Raw genomic sequence first — 17,364 nt, forward strand, 5'->3', positions numbered from 1 at the left:
TCTTTAGCAATTTATCAGGTGATGGACATTTAGGGCATCTACAATTTTCCACTATTGAAATTAGGCAAAAGCCAATTCTGTGCTAATGAGTAAATATTTTCTAGAATAGTAACTATGAAAGAGTATTTGTATTGAAAATCTGATAGATACTGCAAATGGGATATAAATGCTTATACTCATGAACAGTAAATGACAGGACCCACTTCCCTATACCTTCATATTACAGAATTAAAAATTTTTTCTAAGCTGAGAGAAAAAAACCAACCCTCATTTTGATTTCTTGATAACTAGTGAGCTTATTTTTACACTTATTGCCCATTTATTTTACTTTATGTTGAATTTCTTTGCTTATTTTCTATTAATTTGTTTATAATTTTTACTGACTTGCATAAGACACTGGTTATTTTAGTAATTTTAAGACATGCACATGTTATTGGTGCTGAAAATATTTTCTCCCACCTGTCACTCATTTTTAACTGCCATTATCTTTAACTGGATTGTTATGCAACCTATTTCCTATTTTTCTTTTTATGGTTATCCAGTATCCTGTTCTGCTTAGAAAGGCCTTTCCCTTCCCTAACATCTAAAAAAAAAATCCTAATTTTTTCTATTATTTTCAAAGTTACATATTTTTCACTCAGCCTTTAACACCTAGACTTAATTTATGTATAGTATGTTTGATAAAGCTCTAAATTAATCAGTTTTAAAAATTAATAACCATTTTAAATTCAATTTGAGTAATTCATATCCCATACATAAAGTTCCTTCTTTATAATAAATGTTCACAAACATTTAGATCTGTCTTATTTTCTCCATTCTTCTCCTCTGACACCATATTATCAACAGCTTTAAAGCAAACTTTAATTTCTAGTACATAAATGTCCTACTCATGATTCTGCATTTTAAGTTATCTTCTTGGGTTTTCTGGCACATTTATTCTTCCAATGAACTTCAGAACCAACTTCTAAACATACCTGTCAAGCCTTTGTTGGAATTGTATCAAATTTATACCTTGCTCTGAAAAGGACTGACCCGTTAATAATGATACTAACTTCGTTTCTAAAACATAATACGCTTCCCCCGATTCATTCAGGCCTTGTTTTTCTGTCCTTCCATAAAATACTATCATTGTATCTTAATAAATGGAGTATAATCTGTTTTCCCTTACTTCTGTGTGTGCCTGTTTCTCATATCTACATAAATAAGTTTTTCCAACAATATTTGAGTAAAAAAAGATTATTTTCTCATATCCTATTATATAATGATAGGGCCATCAGGTAATCTTTGAAAGTTATTTCAATTAAAAAATTCCATGACTTTCTGTAAACACTCCAAAAAACAATCTCAATGTTAAATATATTCATGTATAAAAAACTGGAAGTATATATAACAGGGATGGTCAACTGATTTAATCTTGCATACTAACTCTAATCTATCAGAAATGGCTGCCAAAAGTGATAAATTGAGAACATTTACACTGAAGAGAAAAGGATAACATTACAAGTTATTGATTTCTATCCCAAGGGAGGGAATGGAAAATGGTGACACAAGTGCCATCTATTTGTCATATGTGAGATTAACCAAACTATTGACAATGTTATTTCTAGAAGGAGAATTATGGCAAGGCTTTCATTTTTTTTTAAAACAAAGTGTCTGCATTTTTGTAAAGCAAGTATTACCTTAGAAATAAGCAAAAAATTTTTTTAATTTGTAAAAATTGCTGCAACTTTTTAATGAATACTTATCAGTGATATATTTTTATTTCACCATATCTCATAAACTTATACTTTTCTTAAGAATTTTTCCAAAAGAAATTTCTTACTATCAGATTTTAAAAGACACATAAAAAAAGAACTTGTCTGGGCAAAGTATTCTTTAAACTTTATTTCCAATAATCATGCCATAATACTATATTATCACTTTTTTCTTAAGTCATCAGGAAAGCATGAAAAGAAACTGTAAGAAATTATACAGGAAAAGTGGTTTCAGCACTTTTAACACTTACAATTCAATTTCAACCATGCCTTTGGAACATCCTCTCTTCACAAAAAAGCCAACCTATGACAAAAAAGACAAAGTGACCTGTGTGATGACATTTACAGGGTAACAATCACAGATTTAGCAAAGTCATTACCTGTCAGATCAAGAGTCTTTCAGTAACTACTTTGTATGTACATTTCCATTCACTTTCTGAAATTACCCTTCCCAGATTTGGGCCCCTTCATTGCTTCTACCCACAAGTAACAATAACAACATTAGTTATCATTCACTGTACCTTCTACATGGCAAATAGCTGCTATCTTCTTTTACAAAGTTTGTGATAAGGCCCATAAGTGGTGTAACAGCAAGATTGGAACCCAGGTAATCTGGCTTCAGAGCCAGTGTACTTAGCCACTATACCAAACATACTCAGAGAAGAGAAAAATTCATTGGAAAAATAGGTCCTATAATATGATCAAGAGCTTCACCAAATCTCCTTATTACCACTGTAGACTTAAAAGCATTAAATATTTATAGATTAAATATTAACAACCATTTTAATATTACCCATCGTGTTATTAATCAGGAAATAATTGTTACCAAGCATTTTTTAAAAAAAAACAATGTGCACAGTAAATTCATTTTAAATAAGTATAATTTAGATTGTAAAACAGATATATTTTAGCTAGTTTCTATATGTGTACAAGCATAAACATGAAAACATACCCTGGGCCTAAAAAAATCAGACTGGATCTTAAATCAGGCTATAAGTGGTAATACTAAAACAAGTGGATAATACACCTTGCAAATATTATCTTTTTAATAGTGGTTAATGGCAGTGATAACAATTAAAATCACAACAACTAATATTTATTAAGTATTACTACATGCTATTGTGCTAAGTACTTTATATACTATTTTCTCTTAACACTCATGAGCAACCTTATGAGGTATATCATGCCCATTTTATAGATGATGAACCTGAGGCCCAAAGAGATGGAAGAGCCCATTCTTGTAACTAAAAAGTACTTAATGATTAAGATTAAGATTAATGATTAAGAGTACAGGCTTTAACATATACCATCTAGGTTCAAATCTCGACCCTGCCATATACAAGTTGTTTGACCTTGACCAGGCTACTTAACCTCTGTTTTAGTTTCTTCATATACAGAGAACAATGTTATTTTTCTAGGAGTGCTGTCTGTTCATTAGGCTGCAACAATTAAAATACTTGGTACCATTAAAAAGAAAAAGTCAGGAGGCAGGTCTTATTAGAAAGTATATATGGATAGTACAGAACATTCTCCAGTTAAATTTTTATATTAGCATTTAAATACAAATACAACATGAAAAATATTTTTGTTGAGAACTTGGTCAGCCCCTAAATACATCTGTAGCTCTCCAAAGGTCTACAATCTGTCATCTGATAAACACTGTACTCCATAGCATCCTTAAAAAAAAATTTACCGTTCAAGAACAGATGTATCTTCTTTATGACAAAAGTAAATGGGAAGGTTAGTCACAGCCTAATTTATTCTGACTACATAGCCCTAGAGTAAAATCTAGCAGTGCATTACACAGAGACAAAGATTTAATAAATTCTAACACTGAGAAAACTATACATCAATATTTATAAAAATCTGAGTTGACCCTTGAAAATTATCTACTCCAACCTTCTTATCTTTGAACTAAAGAAAAACTGAGGTCCAGACAATTGACTAACATCACAAGGTTAATTATTAATACGGCAGTATCTTTTCTACTTCATAAATGCCTCCCATACAGCATTAAAAAAATGCATACATACATATTTTGAATAGGTTAATCTGTAATCCCAAGGGGTACATGCTTCAATATTATAACCCTACATTAAGTTTTAAGCCCAGCTAAGAAGCTAATATCATTTTGATAATACCCACAATCATTTTAGAAAAATATAAACAAATATTTCAAATTTTAAAGCTATCTTACAGTGGGGTAACAACTCAACTCTCAGATTTTTTTTCAGCAACATGATTTTATGTGAAATACATAACAAACTATATATAAGTGTTATGTACTTCTAAGAATTAATAAAATGACTGAGTATCTACCACCAATTTAAGAAACAATATTATCACTGCACCTGATAATCCCTTGTGTTTCCTTACCATAATTGCATCCCTCAACAAATGTAATCTTGATTCTAACCAGAAGGTGGCAAGAAGGAAGGTAAAGATAGTGATACAGAAAAAGCCTGAGCCCACTTCCTCCCAGTACACACTGAATGTACATCTACACACAGAACAATTCATCCTGATGAAGAACTGAGGCCTGACTGAACACCTTCTGCACAATGAGGGATAAAAACAACACATAAAAAACAGCAGGAGGGACACAGACCCAGTAATAAAAGGAGCTCCCCTGCTAGCATGGCCCTGCAGTCGGAGAGATACCACTGAGCTACCACAGCACAGACTTGCCTGCCTTGGGGCACAGAAGAAAAGCCACAAATCAGAGAGCGGACCATGACTGTGGTTAAGGAAGCTGATGTTAGAACTCAAGCACCCACCAAATGGCAGGGGAACTGCTTGAACTCTCCAAGACCAGAGGTGCTGGTGAGGGCCACTGGGTGTCCACTCCCTCACCCTGACCCCGCCTTGCCCTGACACTGTTAGTGTGGATAGGAGCAGATGAACACCATTGTTTATATCCCTCCCCACCTGCCACTGGCACTGTTAGTAGGGAAGGAGGCAAGGTGAGCACTACTGTTTACACTTCTCCTGGGGCACGGATAGCACAGTCAGGAACAGGCGAGAGCCTCTGTTTACTTTCCCCACTGATGATGACAGCATGGACAGCAGCAGCGTCAGGGTGAACAGGCAAACTCTAGATGTGATGGAGGCAGCTCCCCAGCACCCCTCACACACAAACATGCCTGTCAGTGTTCCAGTAATCCTATCAAGGCAGCACTAGCATACACTCATGCACATTCACCCTGCCTGTTCCTCTTTGGCCCACAGCCACCTGGTTTGCACACCCCAGCCTGGTGCCACTCTGGGAGACCCCTGGACTACACCTTACCACTCCCAGGAGCCCCATTAGCATGGCCCTGGCTGTTGCCCTCCTGGAAGAACACTCGATCACGCCCCTTTGCCGCCAGTCACACCAGCAAGGCCCTGGCTGTTGCCTACCCAGCAGCTACCCAGACCATGCCCCTTCAACAGTAGCCATCCCACCAGTGTGGCCCTAGCTGGCAACCCAGCCCACGCCCAGGGAGCCTGGCACTAGATCACCCTGGCCCACACCCAGCCAGTCAATCAAACCTCCAGGCATACATAGTCTACCAAGGAAATGCTTTCAAGACTACAAGAGGTAGCCCTTTCACCTAACCTACAGAAACAAACACAGAAAGTCAAGCAAAATGAGGAGATACAGAAATATGCTCGAACAAAAGACAGTGACAGAACCTCAGATAAAGAACTAAATGAAATAGAGTTAAGAAATTTACCTGACAAAGTTAAATTAATGGCTAAAAGATACTCATCAGGTTTGAGAGATGAGTCGATGAACTGAGTGAGAACCACCAGAAAATAAAAAATATGACTAAGAAACAATGAGAGATTAATACAAAATATGAAATGAAAAATATGCCAGAGAGAATTAACATATTAGAGGATGCAAAAAAAAATGGATCGGCAATTTGGCAGACAGAGTCAAGGAGAAACTTAAGATGAAGAGCAGAAAGAAAAAGAATAAGAAGAAATGAAGAGCTCTTTTTGCCACATCTACTGTGAGAATGAAGACCATTCTCAACAACCAGACTGTGACATTTGTCGGAACCACTCTGAAGGGATGTAGTTACTGTGAAGGGCCCCATCATAGGTACCCTGCAGAGGGACTTAACTCACATCAATGTAGAGTTCAATATCCTTGCAAAGAAAAAGAGGCTTCAGGTTGACAGATGGTGGGGAAACAGGAACTAGCTACCATTCGTACTATCTGTAGTCACGAACAGAACAGGACCAGGGTGTTACACTGGACTTCCATTAAAGGATGAGGTCTGTATACACTCACTTCTCTATCAACGTCATTATTCAGGAGAACGGTTCTCTTGTTGAAATCGGAAATTTTTTGGGCGAAAAATACACCCGCAAGGTTTGGATGAGACCACACATTACTTGTTCAGTATCTCAAGCCCAGAAAGATGAGTTGATTCTTGAAGAAAATGACACTGACCTTGTATCAAATTCAGCTCCTTTGATTTAGCAAGTCACGGCAGTTAAAAATACGGATTTCAGAAAATTTTTGGATTGTATCTCTTTCTGAAAAAGCAACAGTTCAGCAGGCTGTTGAATAAGATCTAAATTGTGCAGCTACAGAAACAACAAGATGCTGGATGATTCCTTAGACTTATTGTGGTATTTTAAAAATGCAGTAACTGCCTTATTAAGGGAAAAAAATTAAGATAGGTTAAGGGGCCTTTAGGACACCATCAAATGTCCTAACATTTGCATTACAGAAGTCCCAGAAGAGGAGGAGTGAGAGAAAGGGGTGGAAAACTTATTTAAAGAAATAATAGCTGAAAACTTACCTAACATAGGGAAGGAAACGGACATCTAAATCTAGCAATCAGTGAGCCCCAAATAAGATGAACCAAAGGAGGTCCACATGAAGACACATGACAATAAAAATGTCAAAGGTCAAAGACAGAGAATCTTAAAAGCAACAAGATAAGGGCAATGAGTTACCTACAAGGAAAACCCCATAAGGCTATCAGCTAACTTTTCAGCAGAAACTGTACAGACCAGAAGGAAGTGGCATGATACACTCTAAATGCTGAAAGAGAAAACATCTACAACCAAGAATACTATACACAGCAAAGCTATCACTCAGAATTGAAAGGGAGATAAAGAGCTCCTCTGATAAATACAAGCTGAAGGAGTTTACCACAACTAAACCAGCTTTACAGGAAATGTTGAAGGAACTTCTTTAAGAGGAAAAAGGCCCTACCTAGAAGTAAAAAAATTATAAAAAGAAGAAATTTCATGGGTAAAAGCAGATAGCAAAGGTAGACCAATCACTTAAAAGCTACTATGAGGTTAAAAGACAAAAGTAGTAAAATCAACTACTTCTAAAAATCAGTTAAGGGAATCACTAAATAACTGGTGTTAAAGAAGACAGCATATACATAAAACGTGGAGGAGTTAAAAATGTCATGCTTTTAGAACGTGTTCAAAATTAACTCACCATCAGCTTAACACAGACTGCTATGTACCTAAGATGTCATACATAAACCACATAACCACCAACCTATAATAGATACACAAAAACTAAAAAGATAGGCATCCAACCATAACACTAAAAAAGTCATCACACCCAACAAGAGCTAGAGATGAAAAAAAACAACAAAAACAACCAGAAAATGTTTAACAAAATGGCAGTAAGTACATACTTATGAATTATTACTTTAAATGTAAACAGACTCAATGCTCCAATCAAAAGATATAGGGTGACTGAACAGATAAAAGACAAGACCTAGCTATATGCTGCCTAGAAAAGACTCACTTCAAACCTAAAGACACACAGACTGAAATAGAAGGGATGGTAAAAAATATTCCATGCAAACAGAAATGGAAAGAAAGCTGGAGTAGCAGTACTTATATCAGACAAAACAGACTTAAAAACAAAGCTGTAAGGGTATTATACAATGATAAAGGGCATAATCCAGCAAGAAAATATAACAATTGCAAATATCTATGCACCCAAGAAAGGAACACCTAAATCCACAGAGCAAATATTAACAAACATGAAGGGAGAAGCTGACAGTAATAAAGTAACAGAGGACTTTAAACCCTACTTAAATCAATAGATAGATCATCCAGATAGAAAATCAGCCAAATACAGTGGCTTTGAATGACACAGGAGGTTAAATGGATCTAATAGATAAATGCAGACCATTACATCCAAAACCAAAAGAATATTCATTTTTTTCAAGTACACACAAAACATTCTCCAGAACAGATCACATGTTCAGCCATAAAACACATCTTAATAAATTGAGAAAGACTGAAATCATACCAAGCATCTTTTCTGACTACAACAGTATAAAACTGGAAATCAATGACTGGAATAAAACTGGAAAAAACACAAATATATGGAGGTTAAACCACATGCGACTGAACAACTGATGGGTCAAAGAAGAAATCAAAGAGTAAATTAAAAAATACTTAGAGAATAATGAAAGTAGAAAACAGTACAAAATCTTTGGGATGCAGCAAAAGCAGCTCTAAAGAGGCAAGTTTACAGCAATAGAGGCTTACCTCCAGAAACAAGACAAATCTCAAACATGCTAACCCTACACTTAAAGGAACTAGAAAAGAAAAATAAATGAAGCCCAAAATTAGTAGAAGGCAAGAAATAATAAAGATTAGAACAGAAATAAATGAAACAGACTAAAAAAAAATACAATGGGGTCAATGGAACTAAGAGCCAATTCTTTGAAAAGATAAACAAAATTGATAAACTTTTAGTTATACTCATCAAGAAAAAAAGGAGTCAAAATCAGAAATTAAAGAGGTTACAACCAACACCACAGAAATACAAATAATTCTAAGAGATTACTATGAAAAATTATATGCCAACAAATTGAACAACCTAGAACAAATGGATACATTACTAAACACATACAATCTCCTAAGGCAGAATCAGGAAGAAATAGAAACTCTGAACAGACTGATTACTAGTAATGAAACTGAAGCAGTAATCAAAAACTCCCAACAAACTAAAGTCCATGACTAAATAGCTTCACAGGAGAATTCCACCAAACATTTAGAGTTAATATCTATCTTTCTCCAATTATTTCAAAAAATGAAGAGGGAGGAAAGCACCCACATTCATTCTACAAGACCAGCATCAACCTTTATACAATACCAAAGACACTACAGAAAGATTAGAGACCAGTTATCACTGATGAATATAGATGCAAAATCTTCAACAATTCAAAATATAAATTAAAAGAATCATTCACCATGACTAAGTGTAATTTATTCCAGGAATCCAAGGAGGATTAAACATCTCAAAATCAATCAATGTGAATACACATTAATAAAAGAACAATAAAAAACCTATGGTCATCTCAGTATCTTCTGAAAAAGCAATTGACAAAATTCAGCTTTCATTCATGATAAAAGCTCTCAATAAAGTGGGTATAACAGGGAGCATATCTCAACATAAAAGGCCACATATGACAAACCCACAGCTAACATGATATTCAATAGCGAAATGCTGAAAGCTTTTCCTCTAAGACCAGGAACAAGATAAAGATGCCCACTCTCACCACTTTTATTCAACATAGTATTGGAGGTCCTAGCCACAGTAATCAGGCAAAAAAAAAAAAGGCATCCAAAATTGGTATAAGGAAGAAGGAGTTCACTATTTGCAGATGACAAGATACTATATATGGAAAACCTTAATGACTTCACCAAAAAACTACTAGAATAAATGAATTCAGTAAAGTTACTGGTATAAAAATGAATATAGATTCTGGGATTAAAGATGGTGGCATGAGAGAAGAGACAGAGGCTTCCTCCTAAAACCGCATATAATACGAAAATACAATTAATACAACTGATCCTGAGAGAGCAACAGGAAAGAGGAAGGACTGTGCCAGACTGCATACACCTGGAGAAAAGAGCAGACCTTACGGAAAAGGGTAACATAACAAAGCTGTGGCCCAGCAGGACCCAAGCCCTTCCCCCACCCCAGATCATGGGTAGGAGGAAGAGAAACTGAGCAGGGTGGGGGTGGAGGCCTGGGACTGCTGAATACCTGACTCTGGGGATCTGCTCGGGGAGCACAAACCTACATTTCAAGGTGCTTTCATTATACTCTCATAACTAGGAGATTGGAAAGCTAAGACAGGCAGAATTCCTGGAGAGACTGAGTTTCCAGCAGCTTGTGGAAAGCAGGGATCCATATCCGGCTGCTCTGGGACAAAAGAAAGGTGGGCAATCTGACAGACTTCCTAACAAGGAAGCCCTTAGCAAGAGGGCTGCTAAAGGGGCAAGGATTGCAGAGCTTAATGCTCAGGAGAAAGGACAGGTAGACAAATTTATCTGGATGTACTCTGCCCAGCAGGCTGGGTGGGAGCTTTCACAATTTCCAGGTGCTCCAGCTCCCTGGCTGGCTACACAGCTCCAAGGACCCCTCCGTGATAGGCAGCCTACTGTGCCTTTCTCCTGGCCAACCCCACCTGGCTCGCAAACCGGCAAACCCTACCCTCGTGTTAGGCCAGCCAGAGGGAAGATCTGCCTACAGCAACTACAAACGCAAAGCACAGAGGCTTATACCTGTGTGCTCAGCCCACTGGTTCAGGCAGTGCAGACAGGCATAGCAGCCGGGAAGCAGGAAACAGCTCTTTCCTCCCCCCAGGCACCAATACCACTCCCCTGCAACCCCTGACAGTGCTTCAGGGGCTGAGCAGCTCCAGAGAGGAGAGGTTCTGGACACTAGAGGGCGCCATATACAAATATGAAACGCCAAAGGAACCTGGTTCATAGTAAAATTGATATAACCCCTGAGAAAGATGACATGGACCTCATGAATCTTCCTGAAAGGGAGTTCAAAATAAAAATCATTAACATGCTAATAGAGGTATGGAAAGATATTCAACAACTCAGGAACAAGTTCCAGTAGGAGACTGAATCATTGAAGAGCACAAAGGAGGGTATTAAAAGCAGACTGGATACAGTGGAGAAGACGATAAATGATACAGAAACTAGAGAAGAGGAATACAAAGAAGCTGAGGCACAGAGAGAGAAAAGGATCTCTAAGAATGAAAGAATATTGACAGAACTGTGTGACCAATCCAAATGGAACAATATTTGCATTATAGGGGTACCATAAGAAGAAGAGGGAGAAAAAGGGATAGAAAGTGTCTTTGAGGAAGTAATTGCTGAAAACTTCCCCAGTGCGGGGAAGGAGACAGTCTCTCAGGCCATGGAGGTGCACAGATCTCTCAACACAAGGGACCCAAGGAGGACAACAATAAGACATATAGTAATTAAAATGGCAAACATCAAGGATAAGGACAGACTATTAAAAAGCAGCCAGAGAAATAAGATCACATACAAAGGAAAGCCCATCAGGCTATCATCAGACTTCTCAGCAGAAACCTTACAGGCCAGAAGGGAGTGGCATGATGTATTTAATGTAATGAAGCAGAAACGCCTGGAATCAAGATTACTTTATCTGGCAAGATTATCATTTAAATTTGAAGGAGGTATTCAACAATTTCCAGATAAGCAAAAGCTGACAGAATTTACCTCCCACAAACCATCTCTAAACTCTATTTAGGAGGGACTGCTATAGATGGAAGTGTTCCTAAGGTTTAACAGCTGTCACCAGAAGTAATAAAACCACAGTAAAGAAAGTAGAACACCTAATTACAAAGCAAATGCAAAACTAAATTAACTATCCCCCAAATCAATCAAGGGATAGACAAAGAGTACAGAATATGATACCTAATATAGAAAGAAAGGAGGAGGAAGAAAAAGGAGGAAAAAAAAAGAAGCTTTAGATTGTATTTGTAATAGCATATTAAGTGAGTTAAGTTAGACTCTCAGATAGTAAGGAAGTTAACCTTAAAACTGTGGTAACCACGAATCTAAAGTCTGCAATGGCAATAAGTACATACCTATCAATAATCACCCTAAATGTAAATGGACTGAATGTATCAATCAAAAGACACAGAGTCACTGAATGGATAAAAAAACAAGACCTATCTATATGCTGCCTACAAGAGACTTACTTTAAACCCAGACATACACAGACTAAAAGTGAAGGGATGGAAAAAGATATTTCATGCAACTAAACAGAGAGAAAAAAGCAGGAGATGCAGTACTCATATTAGACAAAATAGACTTCAAAACAAAGAAAGTCACAAGAGACAAAGAAGGACATTACATAATGATAAAGGGGTCAATCCAACAAGAAGATATAACCATTATAAATACCTATGCACCCATCACAGGAGCACCTACATATGTGAAACAAATACTAACAAAATTAAAAGGGGAAATAGAATGCAATGCATTCATTCTAGGAGACTTCAACACTCCACTCACTCTGAAGGACAGATCAACCAAACAAAAGATAGTAAAGAGACAGAGGCACCGAACAACACAATAGAACAGATGGACCTAACAGACATTTACAGAACTCTCCACCCAAAAGCAGCAGAATACACATTCTTCTCAAGTACACATGGAACATTTTCAAGAATAGATCATATACTAGGCCACAAAAAGAGCCTCAGTGAATTCAAAGATTGAAATTGTACCAACCAGTTTCTCAGACAACAAAGGCATGAAACTAGAAAGAAATTACGCAAAGAAAATGAAAAATCCCACAAACACATGGAGGCTTCACAACATTCTCCTAAATAACCAATAGATCAATGACCAAATAAAAACAGAATCAAACAATATATGGAGACAAATGACAACAATAATTCAACACCGCAAAATTTGTGGGACGTAGCCAAGGCCGTGCTAAGAGGAAAGTATATTGCAGTAAAGGCCTACCTCAGGAAAGAACAGACCCATATAAGCAGTCTAAACTCACAATAAATCAAACTAGAAAAAGAAGAACAAATGAGGCCCAAAGTCAGTAAGAGGGACATAATAAAGATTAGAGCAGAATAAATAAAATTGAGAAGCATAAAACAATAGAAAGAATCAATGAAAGCAAGAGCTGGTTCTTCGAGAAAATAAACAAAATAGATAAACCCCTAGCCAGACTTAAAAAGAGAGTCTACACACATATACAGAATCAGAAATGAGAAAGGAAAAATCACTACGGACACCATAGAAATACAAAGAATTATTAGAGAATACTATGAAAAATTATATGCTAACAAAATGGATAACCTAGAAGAAATGGACAACTTTCTAGCAAAATACAACCGTCCAAGGCTGACCAAGGAAGAAACAGAAAATCTGAACAGACCAATTACTAGCAACGAAATTGAACTGGCAATAAAAAAACTACCTAAGAACAAATTTTCTGGACCAGACAGCTTCACTGCTGAATTTTATCAAACATTTAGTGAAGACCTAATACCCATTTTCCTTAGAGTTTTCCAAAAAACTGATGAGGGAGGAATGCTTCCCAACTCATTCTATGAGGCCAGCATCACTCTAATACCAAAACCAGGCAAAGACTCCACCAAAAAAGAAAATTACACACCAATATCCCTGATACAAAAATACTCAACAAAATATTAGCAAACTGAATTCAAAAACATATCAAAAAGATCAAGTAGGATTTACTCCAGGGATGCAAGGACGGTACAACATTCGAAAATCCATCAACATCATCCACCACATCAACAAAAAGAAGGACAAAAACCACATGATCACCTCCATAGATGCTGAAAAAGCATTTGACAAAATTCAACATCCATTCATGATAAAAACTCTCAACAAAATGGGTATAGAGGGCAAGTACCTCAACATAATAAAGGCCATATATGACAAACCTACACCCAACATGATACTTAACAGTGAGAAGTCAAAAGATTTTCCTTTAAGATCAGGAACAAGACAAGGATGCCCACTCTCCCCACTTCTATTCAACATAGTACCGGAGATCCTAGCCACAGCAATCAGACAACACAAAGAAAGAAAAGGCATCCAGATTGGCAAGGAAGAAATTAAACTGTCACTCTTTGCAGATGACATGATATTGTACATAAAAAACCCTAAAGAATCCACTCCCAAACTACCAGAACTAATATCAGAATTCATCAAAGTTGCAGGATACAAAATTAATACACAGAAATCTGTGGCATTCCTATACACTAACAATGAATTATCAGAGAGAAATCAGGAAAACAATTCCATTCACAATTGCATCAAAAAAGAATAAAATACCTAGGAATAAACCTAACCAAGCAGGTGAAAGACCTATACTCTGAAAACTACAAGACACTCATGAGAGAAATTAAAGAAGATACCAATTAATGGAAACACATCCCGTGCTCATGGATAGGAACCATTCATATTTTCATATTGTCAAAATGGCCATCCTCCTAAAGCAATCTATAGATTCATTGCAATTCCTATCAAAATACCAACAGCATTCTTTAACGAACTAGAGAAAATCACCCTAAATTTCATATGGAACCACAAAAGACCCCAAATAGCCAAAGCAATCCTGAGAAGGAAGAATAAAGCAGGGGGAATTACGCTCCCCAACTTCAAGCTCTACTATAAAGCCACAGTAATCAAGACAATTTGGTATTGGCACAAGAACAGACCCATAGACCAATGGAACAGACTAGAGAGCCCTGATATAAACCCAACCATATATGGTCAATTAATATATGATAAAGGAGCCATGACATACAATGGGGAAATGACAGCCTCTTCAACAGCTGGTGCTGGCAAAACTGGACAGCTACATGCAAGAGAACGAAACTGGATTATTGTTTAACAACCATACACAAAAGTAAACTCGAAATGGACTAAAGCCTTGATTGTAAGTCATGAAACCATAAAACTCTTAGAAGACAACATAGGCAAACATCTCCTGAATATAAGCATGAGAAACTTGTTCCTGAACGCATCTCCTCGAGAAAGAGAAACAAAAGCAAAAATGAACAAATGGGACTACATCAAACTAAAAAGTTTTTGTACAGCAAAGGACATCATCAACAGAACAAAAAGATATCCTACAGTATGGGAGAATATATTTGTAAATGACATATCTGACAAGAGATTAACATCCAAAATATATAAAGAACTTACACGCCTCAACATCCAAAAAGCAAATAACCCAATTAACAAATGGGCAGAGGATATGAAGAGACAGTTCTCCAAAGAAGAAATTCAGATGGCCAAAACAGACACATGAAAAGATGCTCCACATCACTAATCATCAGGGAAATGCAAATTAAAACCACAATGATATATCACCTCACACCAGTAAGGATGGCCAGCATTGAAAAGACTAAGAGCAACAAATGCTGGTGAGGACGCGGAGAAAGGGGAACCCTCCTACACTGCTGGTGGGAATGTAAGCTAATTCAACTACTGTGGAAAGCAATATGGAGGTTCCTCAAAAAACTAAAAATAGAAATACCATTTGACCTGGGAACCCCACTCCTTGGAATTTACCCAAAGAATACAACTTCTCAGATTCAAAAAGACATATGCACCCCTATGTTTATTGCAGCACTTTTTACAATAGCCAAGATATGGAAGCAACCTAAGTGCCCATCTGTAGATGAATGGATAAAGAAGATGTGGTAGATATACACAATGGAATACTATTCGGCCATAAGAAAGAAACAAATCCTACCATTTGCAACAACATGGATGGTGCTGGAAGACATTATGCTCAGTGAAATAAGCCAGGCAGAGAAAGACAAATGCCAAATGATTTCCCTCATTTGTGGAGTATAACAATGAAGCAAAACTAAAGGAACAAAATGGCAGCAGACTCAGAGACTCCAAGAGTGAATTAGCGGTTACCAAAGGAGAGAGGTGCGGGAGGGCGGGTGGGGAGGGAGAGAGAAGGGGATTGAGGGGTATTATGTTTAGTACACATCGTGTGGTGTATCACGGGGAGAACACTGTAGCACAGAGAAGGCAGATAGTGAATCTGCAGCATTTTGCTGCACTGATGGACAGTGAGTGCATTGGGGTCTGGGTGGGGACTTGATAATATGGGTAAATGTAGTAACCGCATTGTTTTTTTATGTGAAATCTTAATCACTCATACCTTAATAAAAAGCTAAGAAAAAAAAAGAAGTAAGGAGATGCATTCAGCAGGCTTCAGGGCCCTTTGTACATGTAGAAATTTGGGATTTGAATGGACAACGGACATTTACTAAACACCTATTATGAGTATCAGGCATGGACCAATACCTTTCAAAAACATGGATTCTCCATTTTAATCCTTTTTCATAAATATGCCAGGGCAGATATGTCCCGAGTAGATTATGTCCCTTCTCTAGATCAAATAGTGTTTATTTTACTTTGATATAAATACCAAATATGTCATTACTGTTTTTCTGATAACCACAGTAGTATTATCATTGTAGAAAATAAGTTACTTGTTATCCTAAAAAAAAAAAAATCAATATAGAGAAATCTGTTGTATTACAGTATACAAATGAACTAACAAAGAGAAATTTTAAAAAATCAATCCCATTTACAATTAAGAAGACTAAAATACCTAGGAACAAATCTAACCGAGTAGGTGAAAGACCTGTACTCTGAAAACTCTAAGACATTGATGAAAGACACTGAAGACACAAATACATGGAAAGATATTCAGTGTTCATGGATAAGAAGAATATTGTTAAAATGACCATACTGGCCAAAGCTATCTACAGATTCAAAGCAACCCTGTCAAAATACCAATGGCATTATTCACTGAACTAGAGTAGATAATTCTAAAATTTGTATCTAATCACAAAAGACCCAATAACCCAAGCAATCTTGAGAAAGAAAAACAAAGCTGGGCACACCACACTTCCTGATTTCAAAGTATACTACAAAACTACAGAAATCAGAATAGTATGATACTGGCACAAGAACAGATACATAGACCAAAGGAACAGAATAGAGAGCCCAGAAATAAATTTACACATGTATGTCAATCTATCAGAAAGAAGGAAAGACTATGCAATGGAGTAAAGACAGTTTCTTCAATAAATGTTGTTGGGGAAACTGGACATGCAAAAAGTATGAAAATGGATCACTGTCATACACAAAAATTCAAAAAGGATTAAAGACCTAAAAAAAAACCTGAAAACATAAAACTGCTAGAAGAAAACAGTCAATAAACTCTTGGACATCAGCCTTACTGATTTTTTTTCTGGCTATATCTCCCCAGGCAAAGAAAACAAAGCAAAAATAAATAAGTGGGATTACATCAAACTGAAAAGCTTCTACACAGCAAAGGAAACCAACAACAAAACAAGGCAACCTATGGTATGGGAGAATATATTTGCAAATGGCATATCCTATTAAGAGGTTATCCAAAATATATAAAGAACTCATATGACTCAACACCAAAGAAACAAATAATCCAATTAAAAAATGGTCAAAAGACTAAATAGACATTTTTCCAAAAAGAAACAGGTTGCTAATATACATATGAAAACATGCTCAACATCACTCAACATCAGGAAATGCAAATCAAAACCACAATGAGGTATTACATCACACTAGTCAAAACAGCTAACGTTATCAAGACAAGAAATAAGGAGTGCTGGTGAGGATGTGGAGAAAAGGGAACTCTGGTACATAGCTGGTAGAATTGCTAATTGGTACAGCCATTATGGAAAGCAGTATGGCGGTTTCTCAAAAAACTAAAAAGAAATACTGAAGG

The 17,364-nt window shown here is 36.6% G+C and overlaps 1 protein-coding gene and 1 pseudogene across 5 annotated transcripts in view; one reads left to right on the forward strand and one right to left on the reverse strand.

Annotated features, from left to right (window-relative positions):
* The window catches only part of SMC5 (structural maintenance of chromosomes 5), a 112,596-nt gene that overhangs the window by 80,435 nt on the left and 14,797 nt on the right, over window positions 1–17,364 (reverse strand). For 4 of the 5 annotated variants that reach the window (XM_057498584.1, XM_036893432.2, XM_036893431.2 and 1 more), the window contains exon 3: window positions 2,006–2,058. In XM_057498584.1, coding sequence (XP_057354567.1) covers window positions 2,006–2,058 — 53 coding nt within the window. Of the gene's footprint in view, window positions 1–2,005; window positions 2,059–6,198; window positions 6,285–17,364 lie in introns of all 5 variants that reach the window. The other variant, XM_057498585.1, reaches the window with a different exon arrangement.
* Window positions 5,759–6,319, forward strand: LOC118916426 (60S ribosomal protein L9-like; annotated as a pseudogene).

This window comes from Manis pentadactyla, chromosome 3 (assembly GCF_030020395.1).
Source record: "Manis pentadactyla isolate mManPen7 chromosome 3, mManPen7.hap1, whole genome shotgun sequence".
In the NCBI taxonomy this organism is placed as follows: Eukaryota; Metazoa; Chordata; class Mammalia; order Pholidota; family Manidae; genus Manis; species Manis pentadactyla.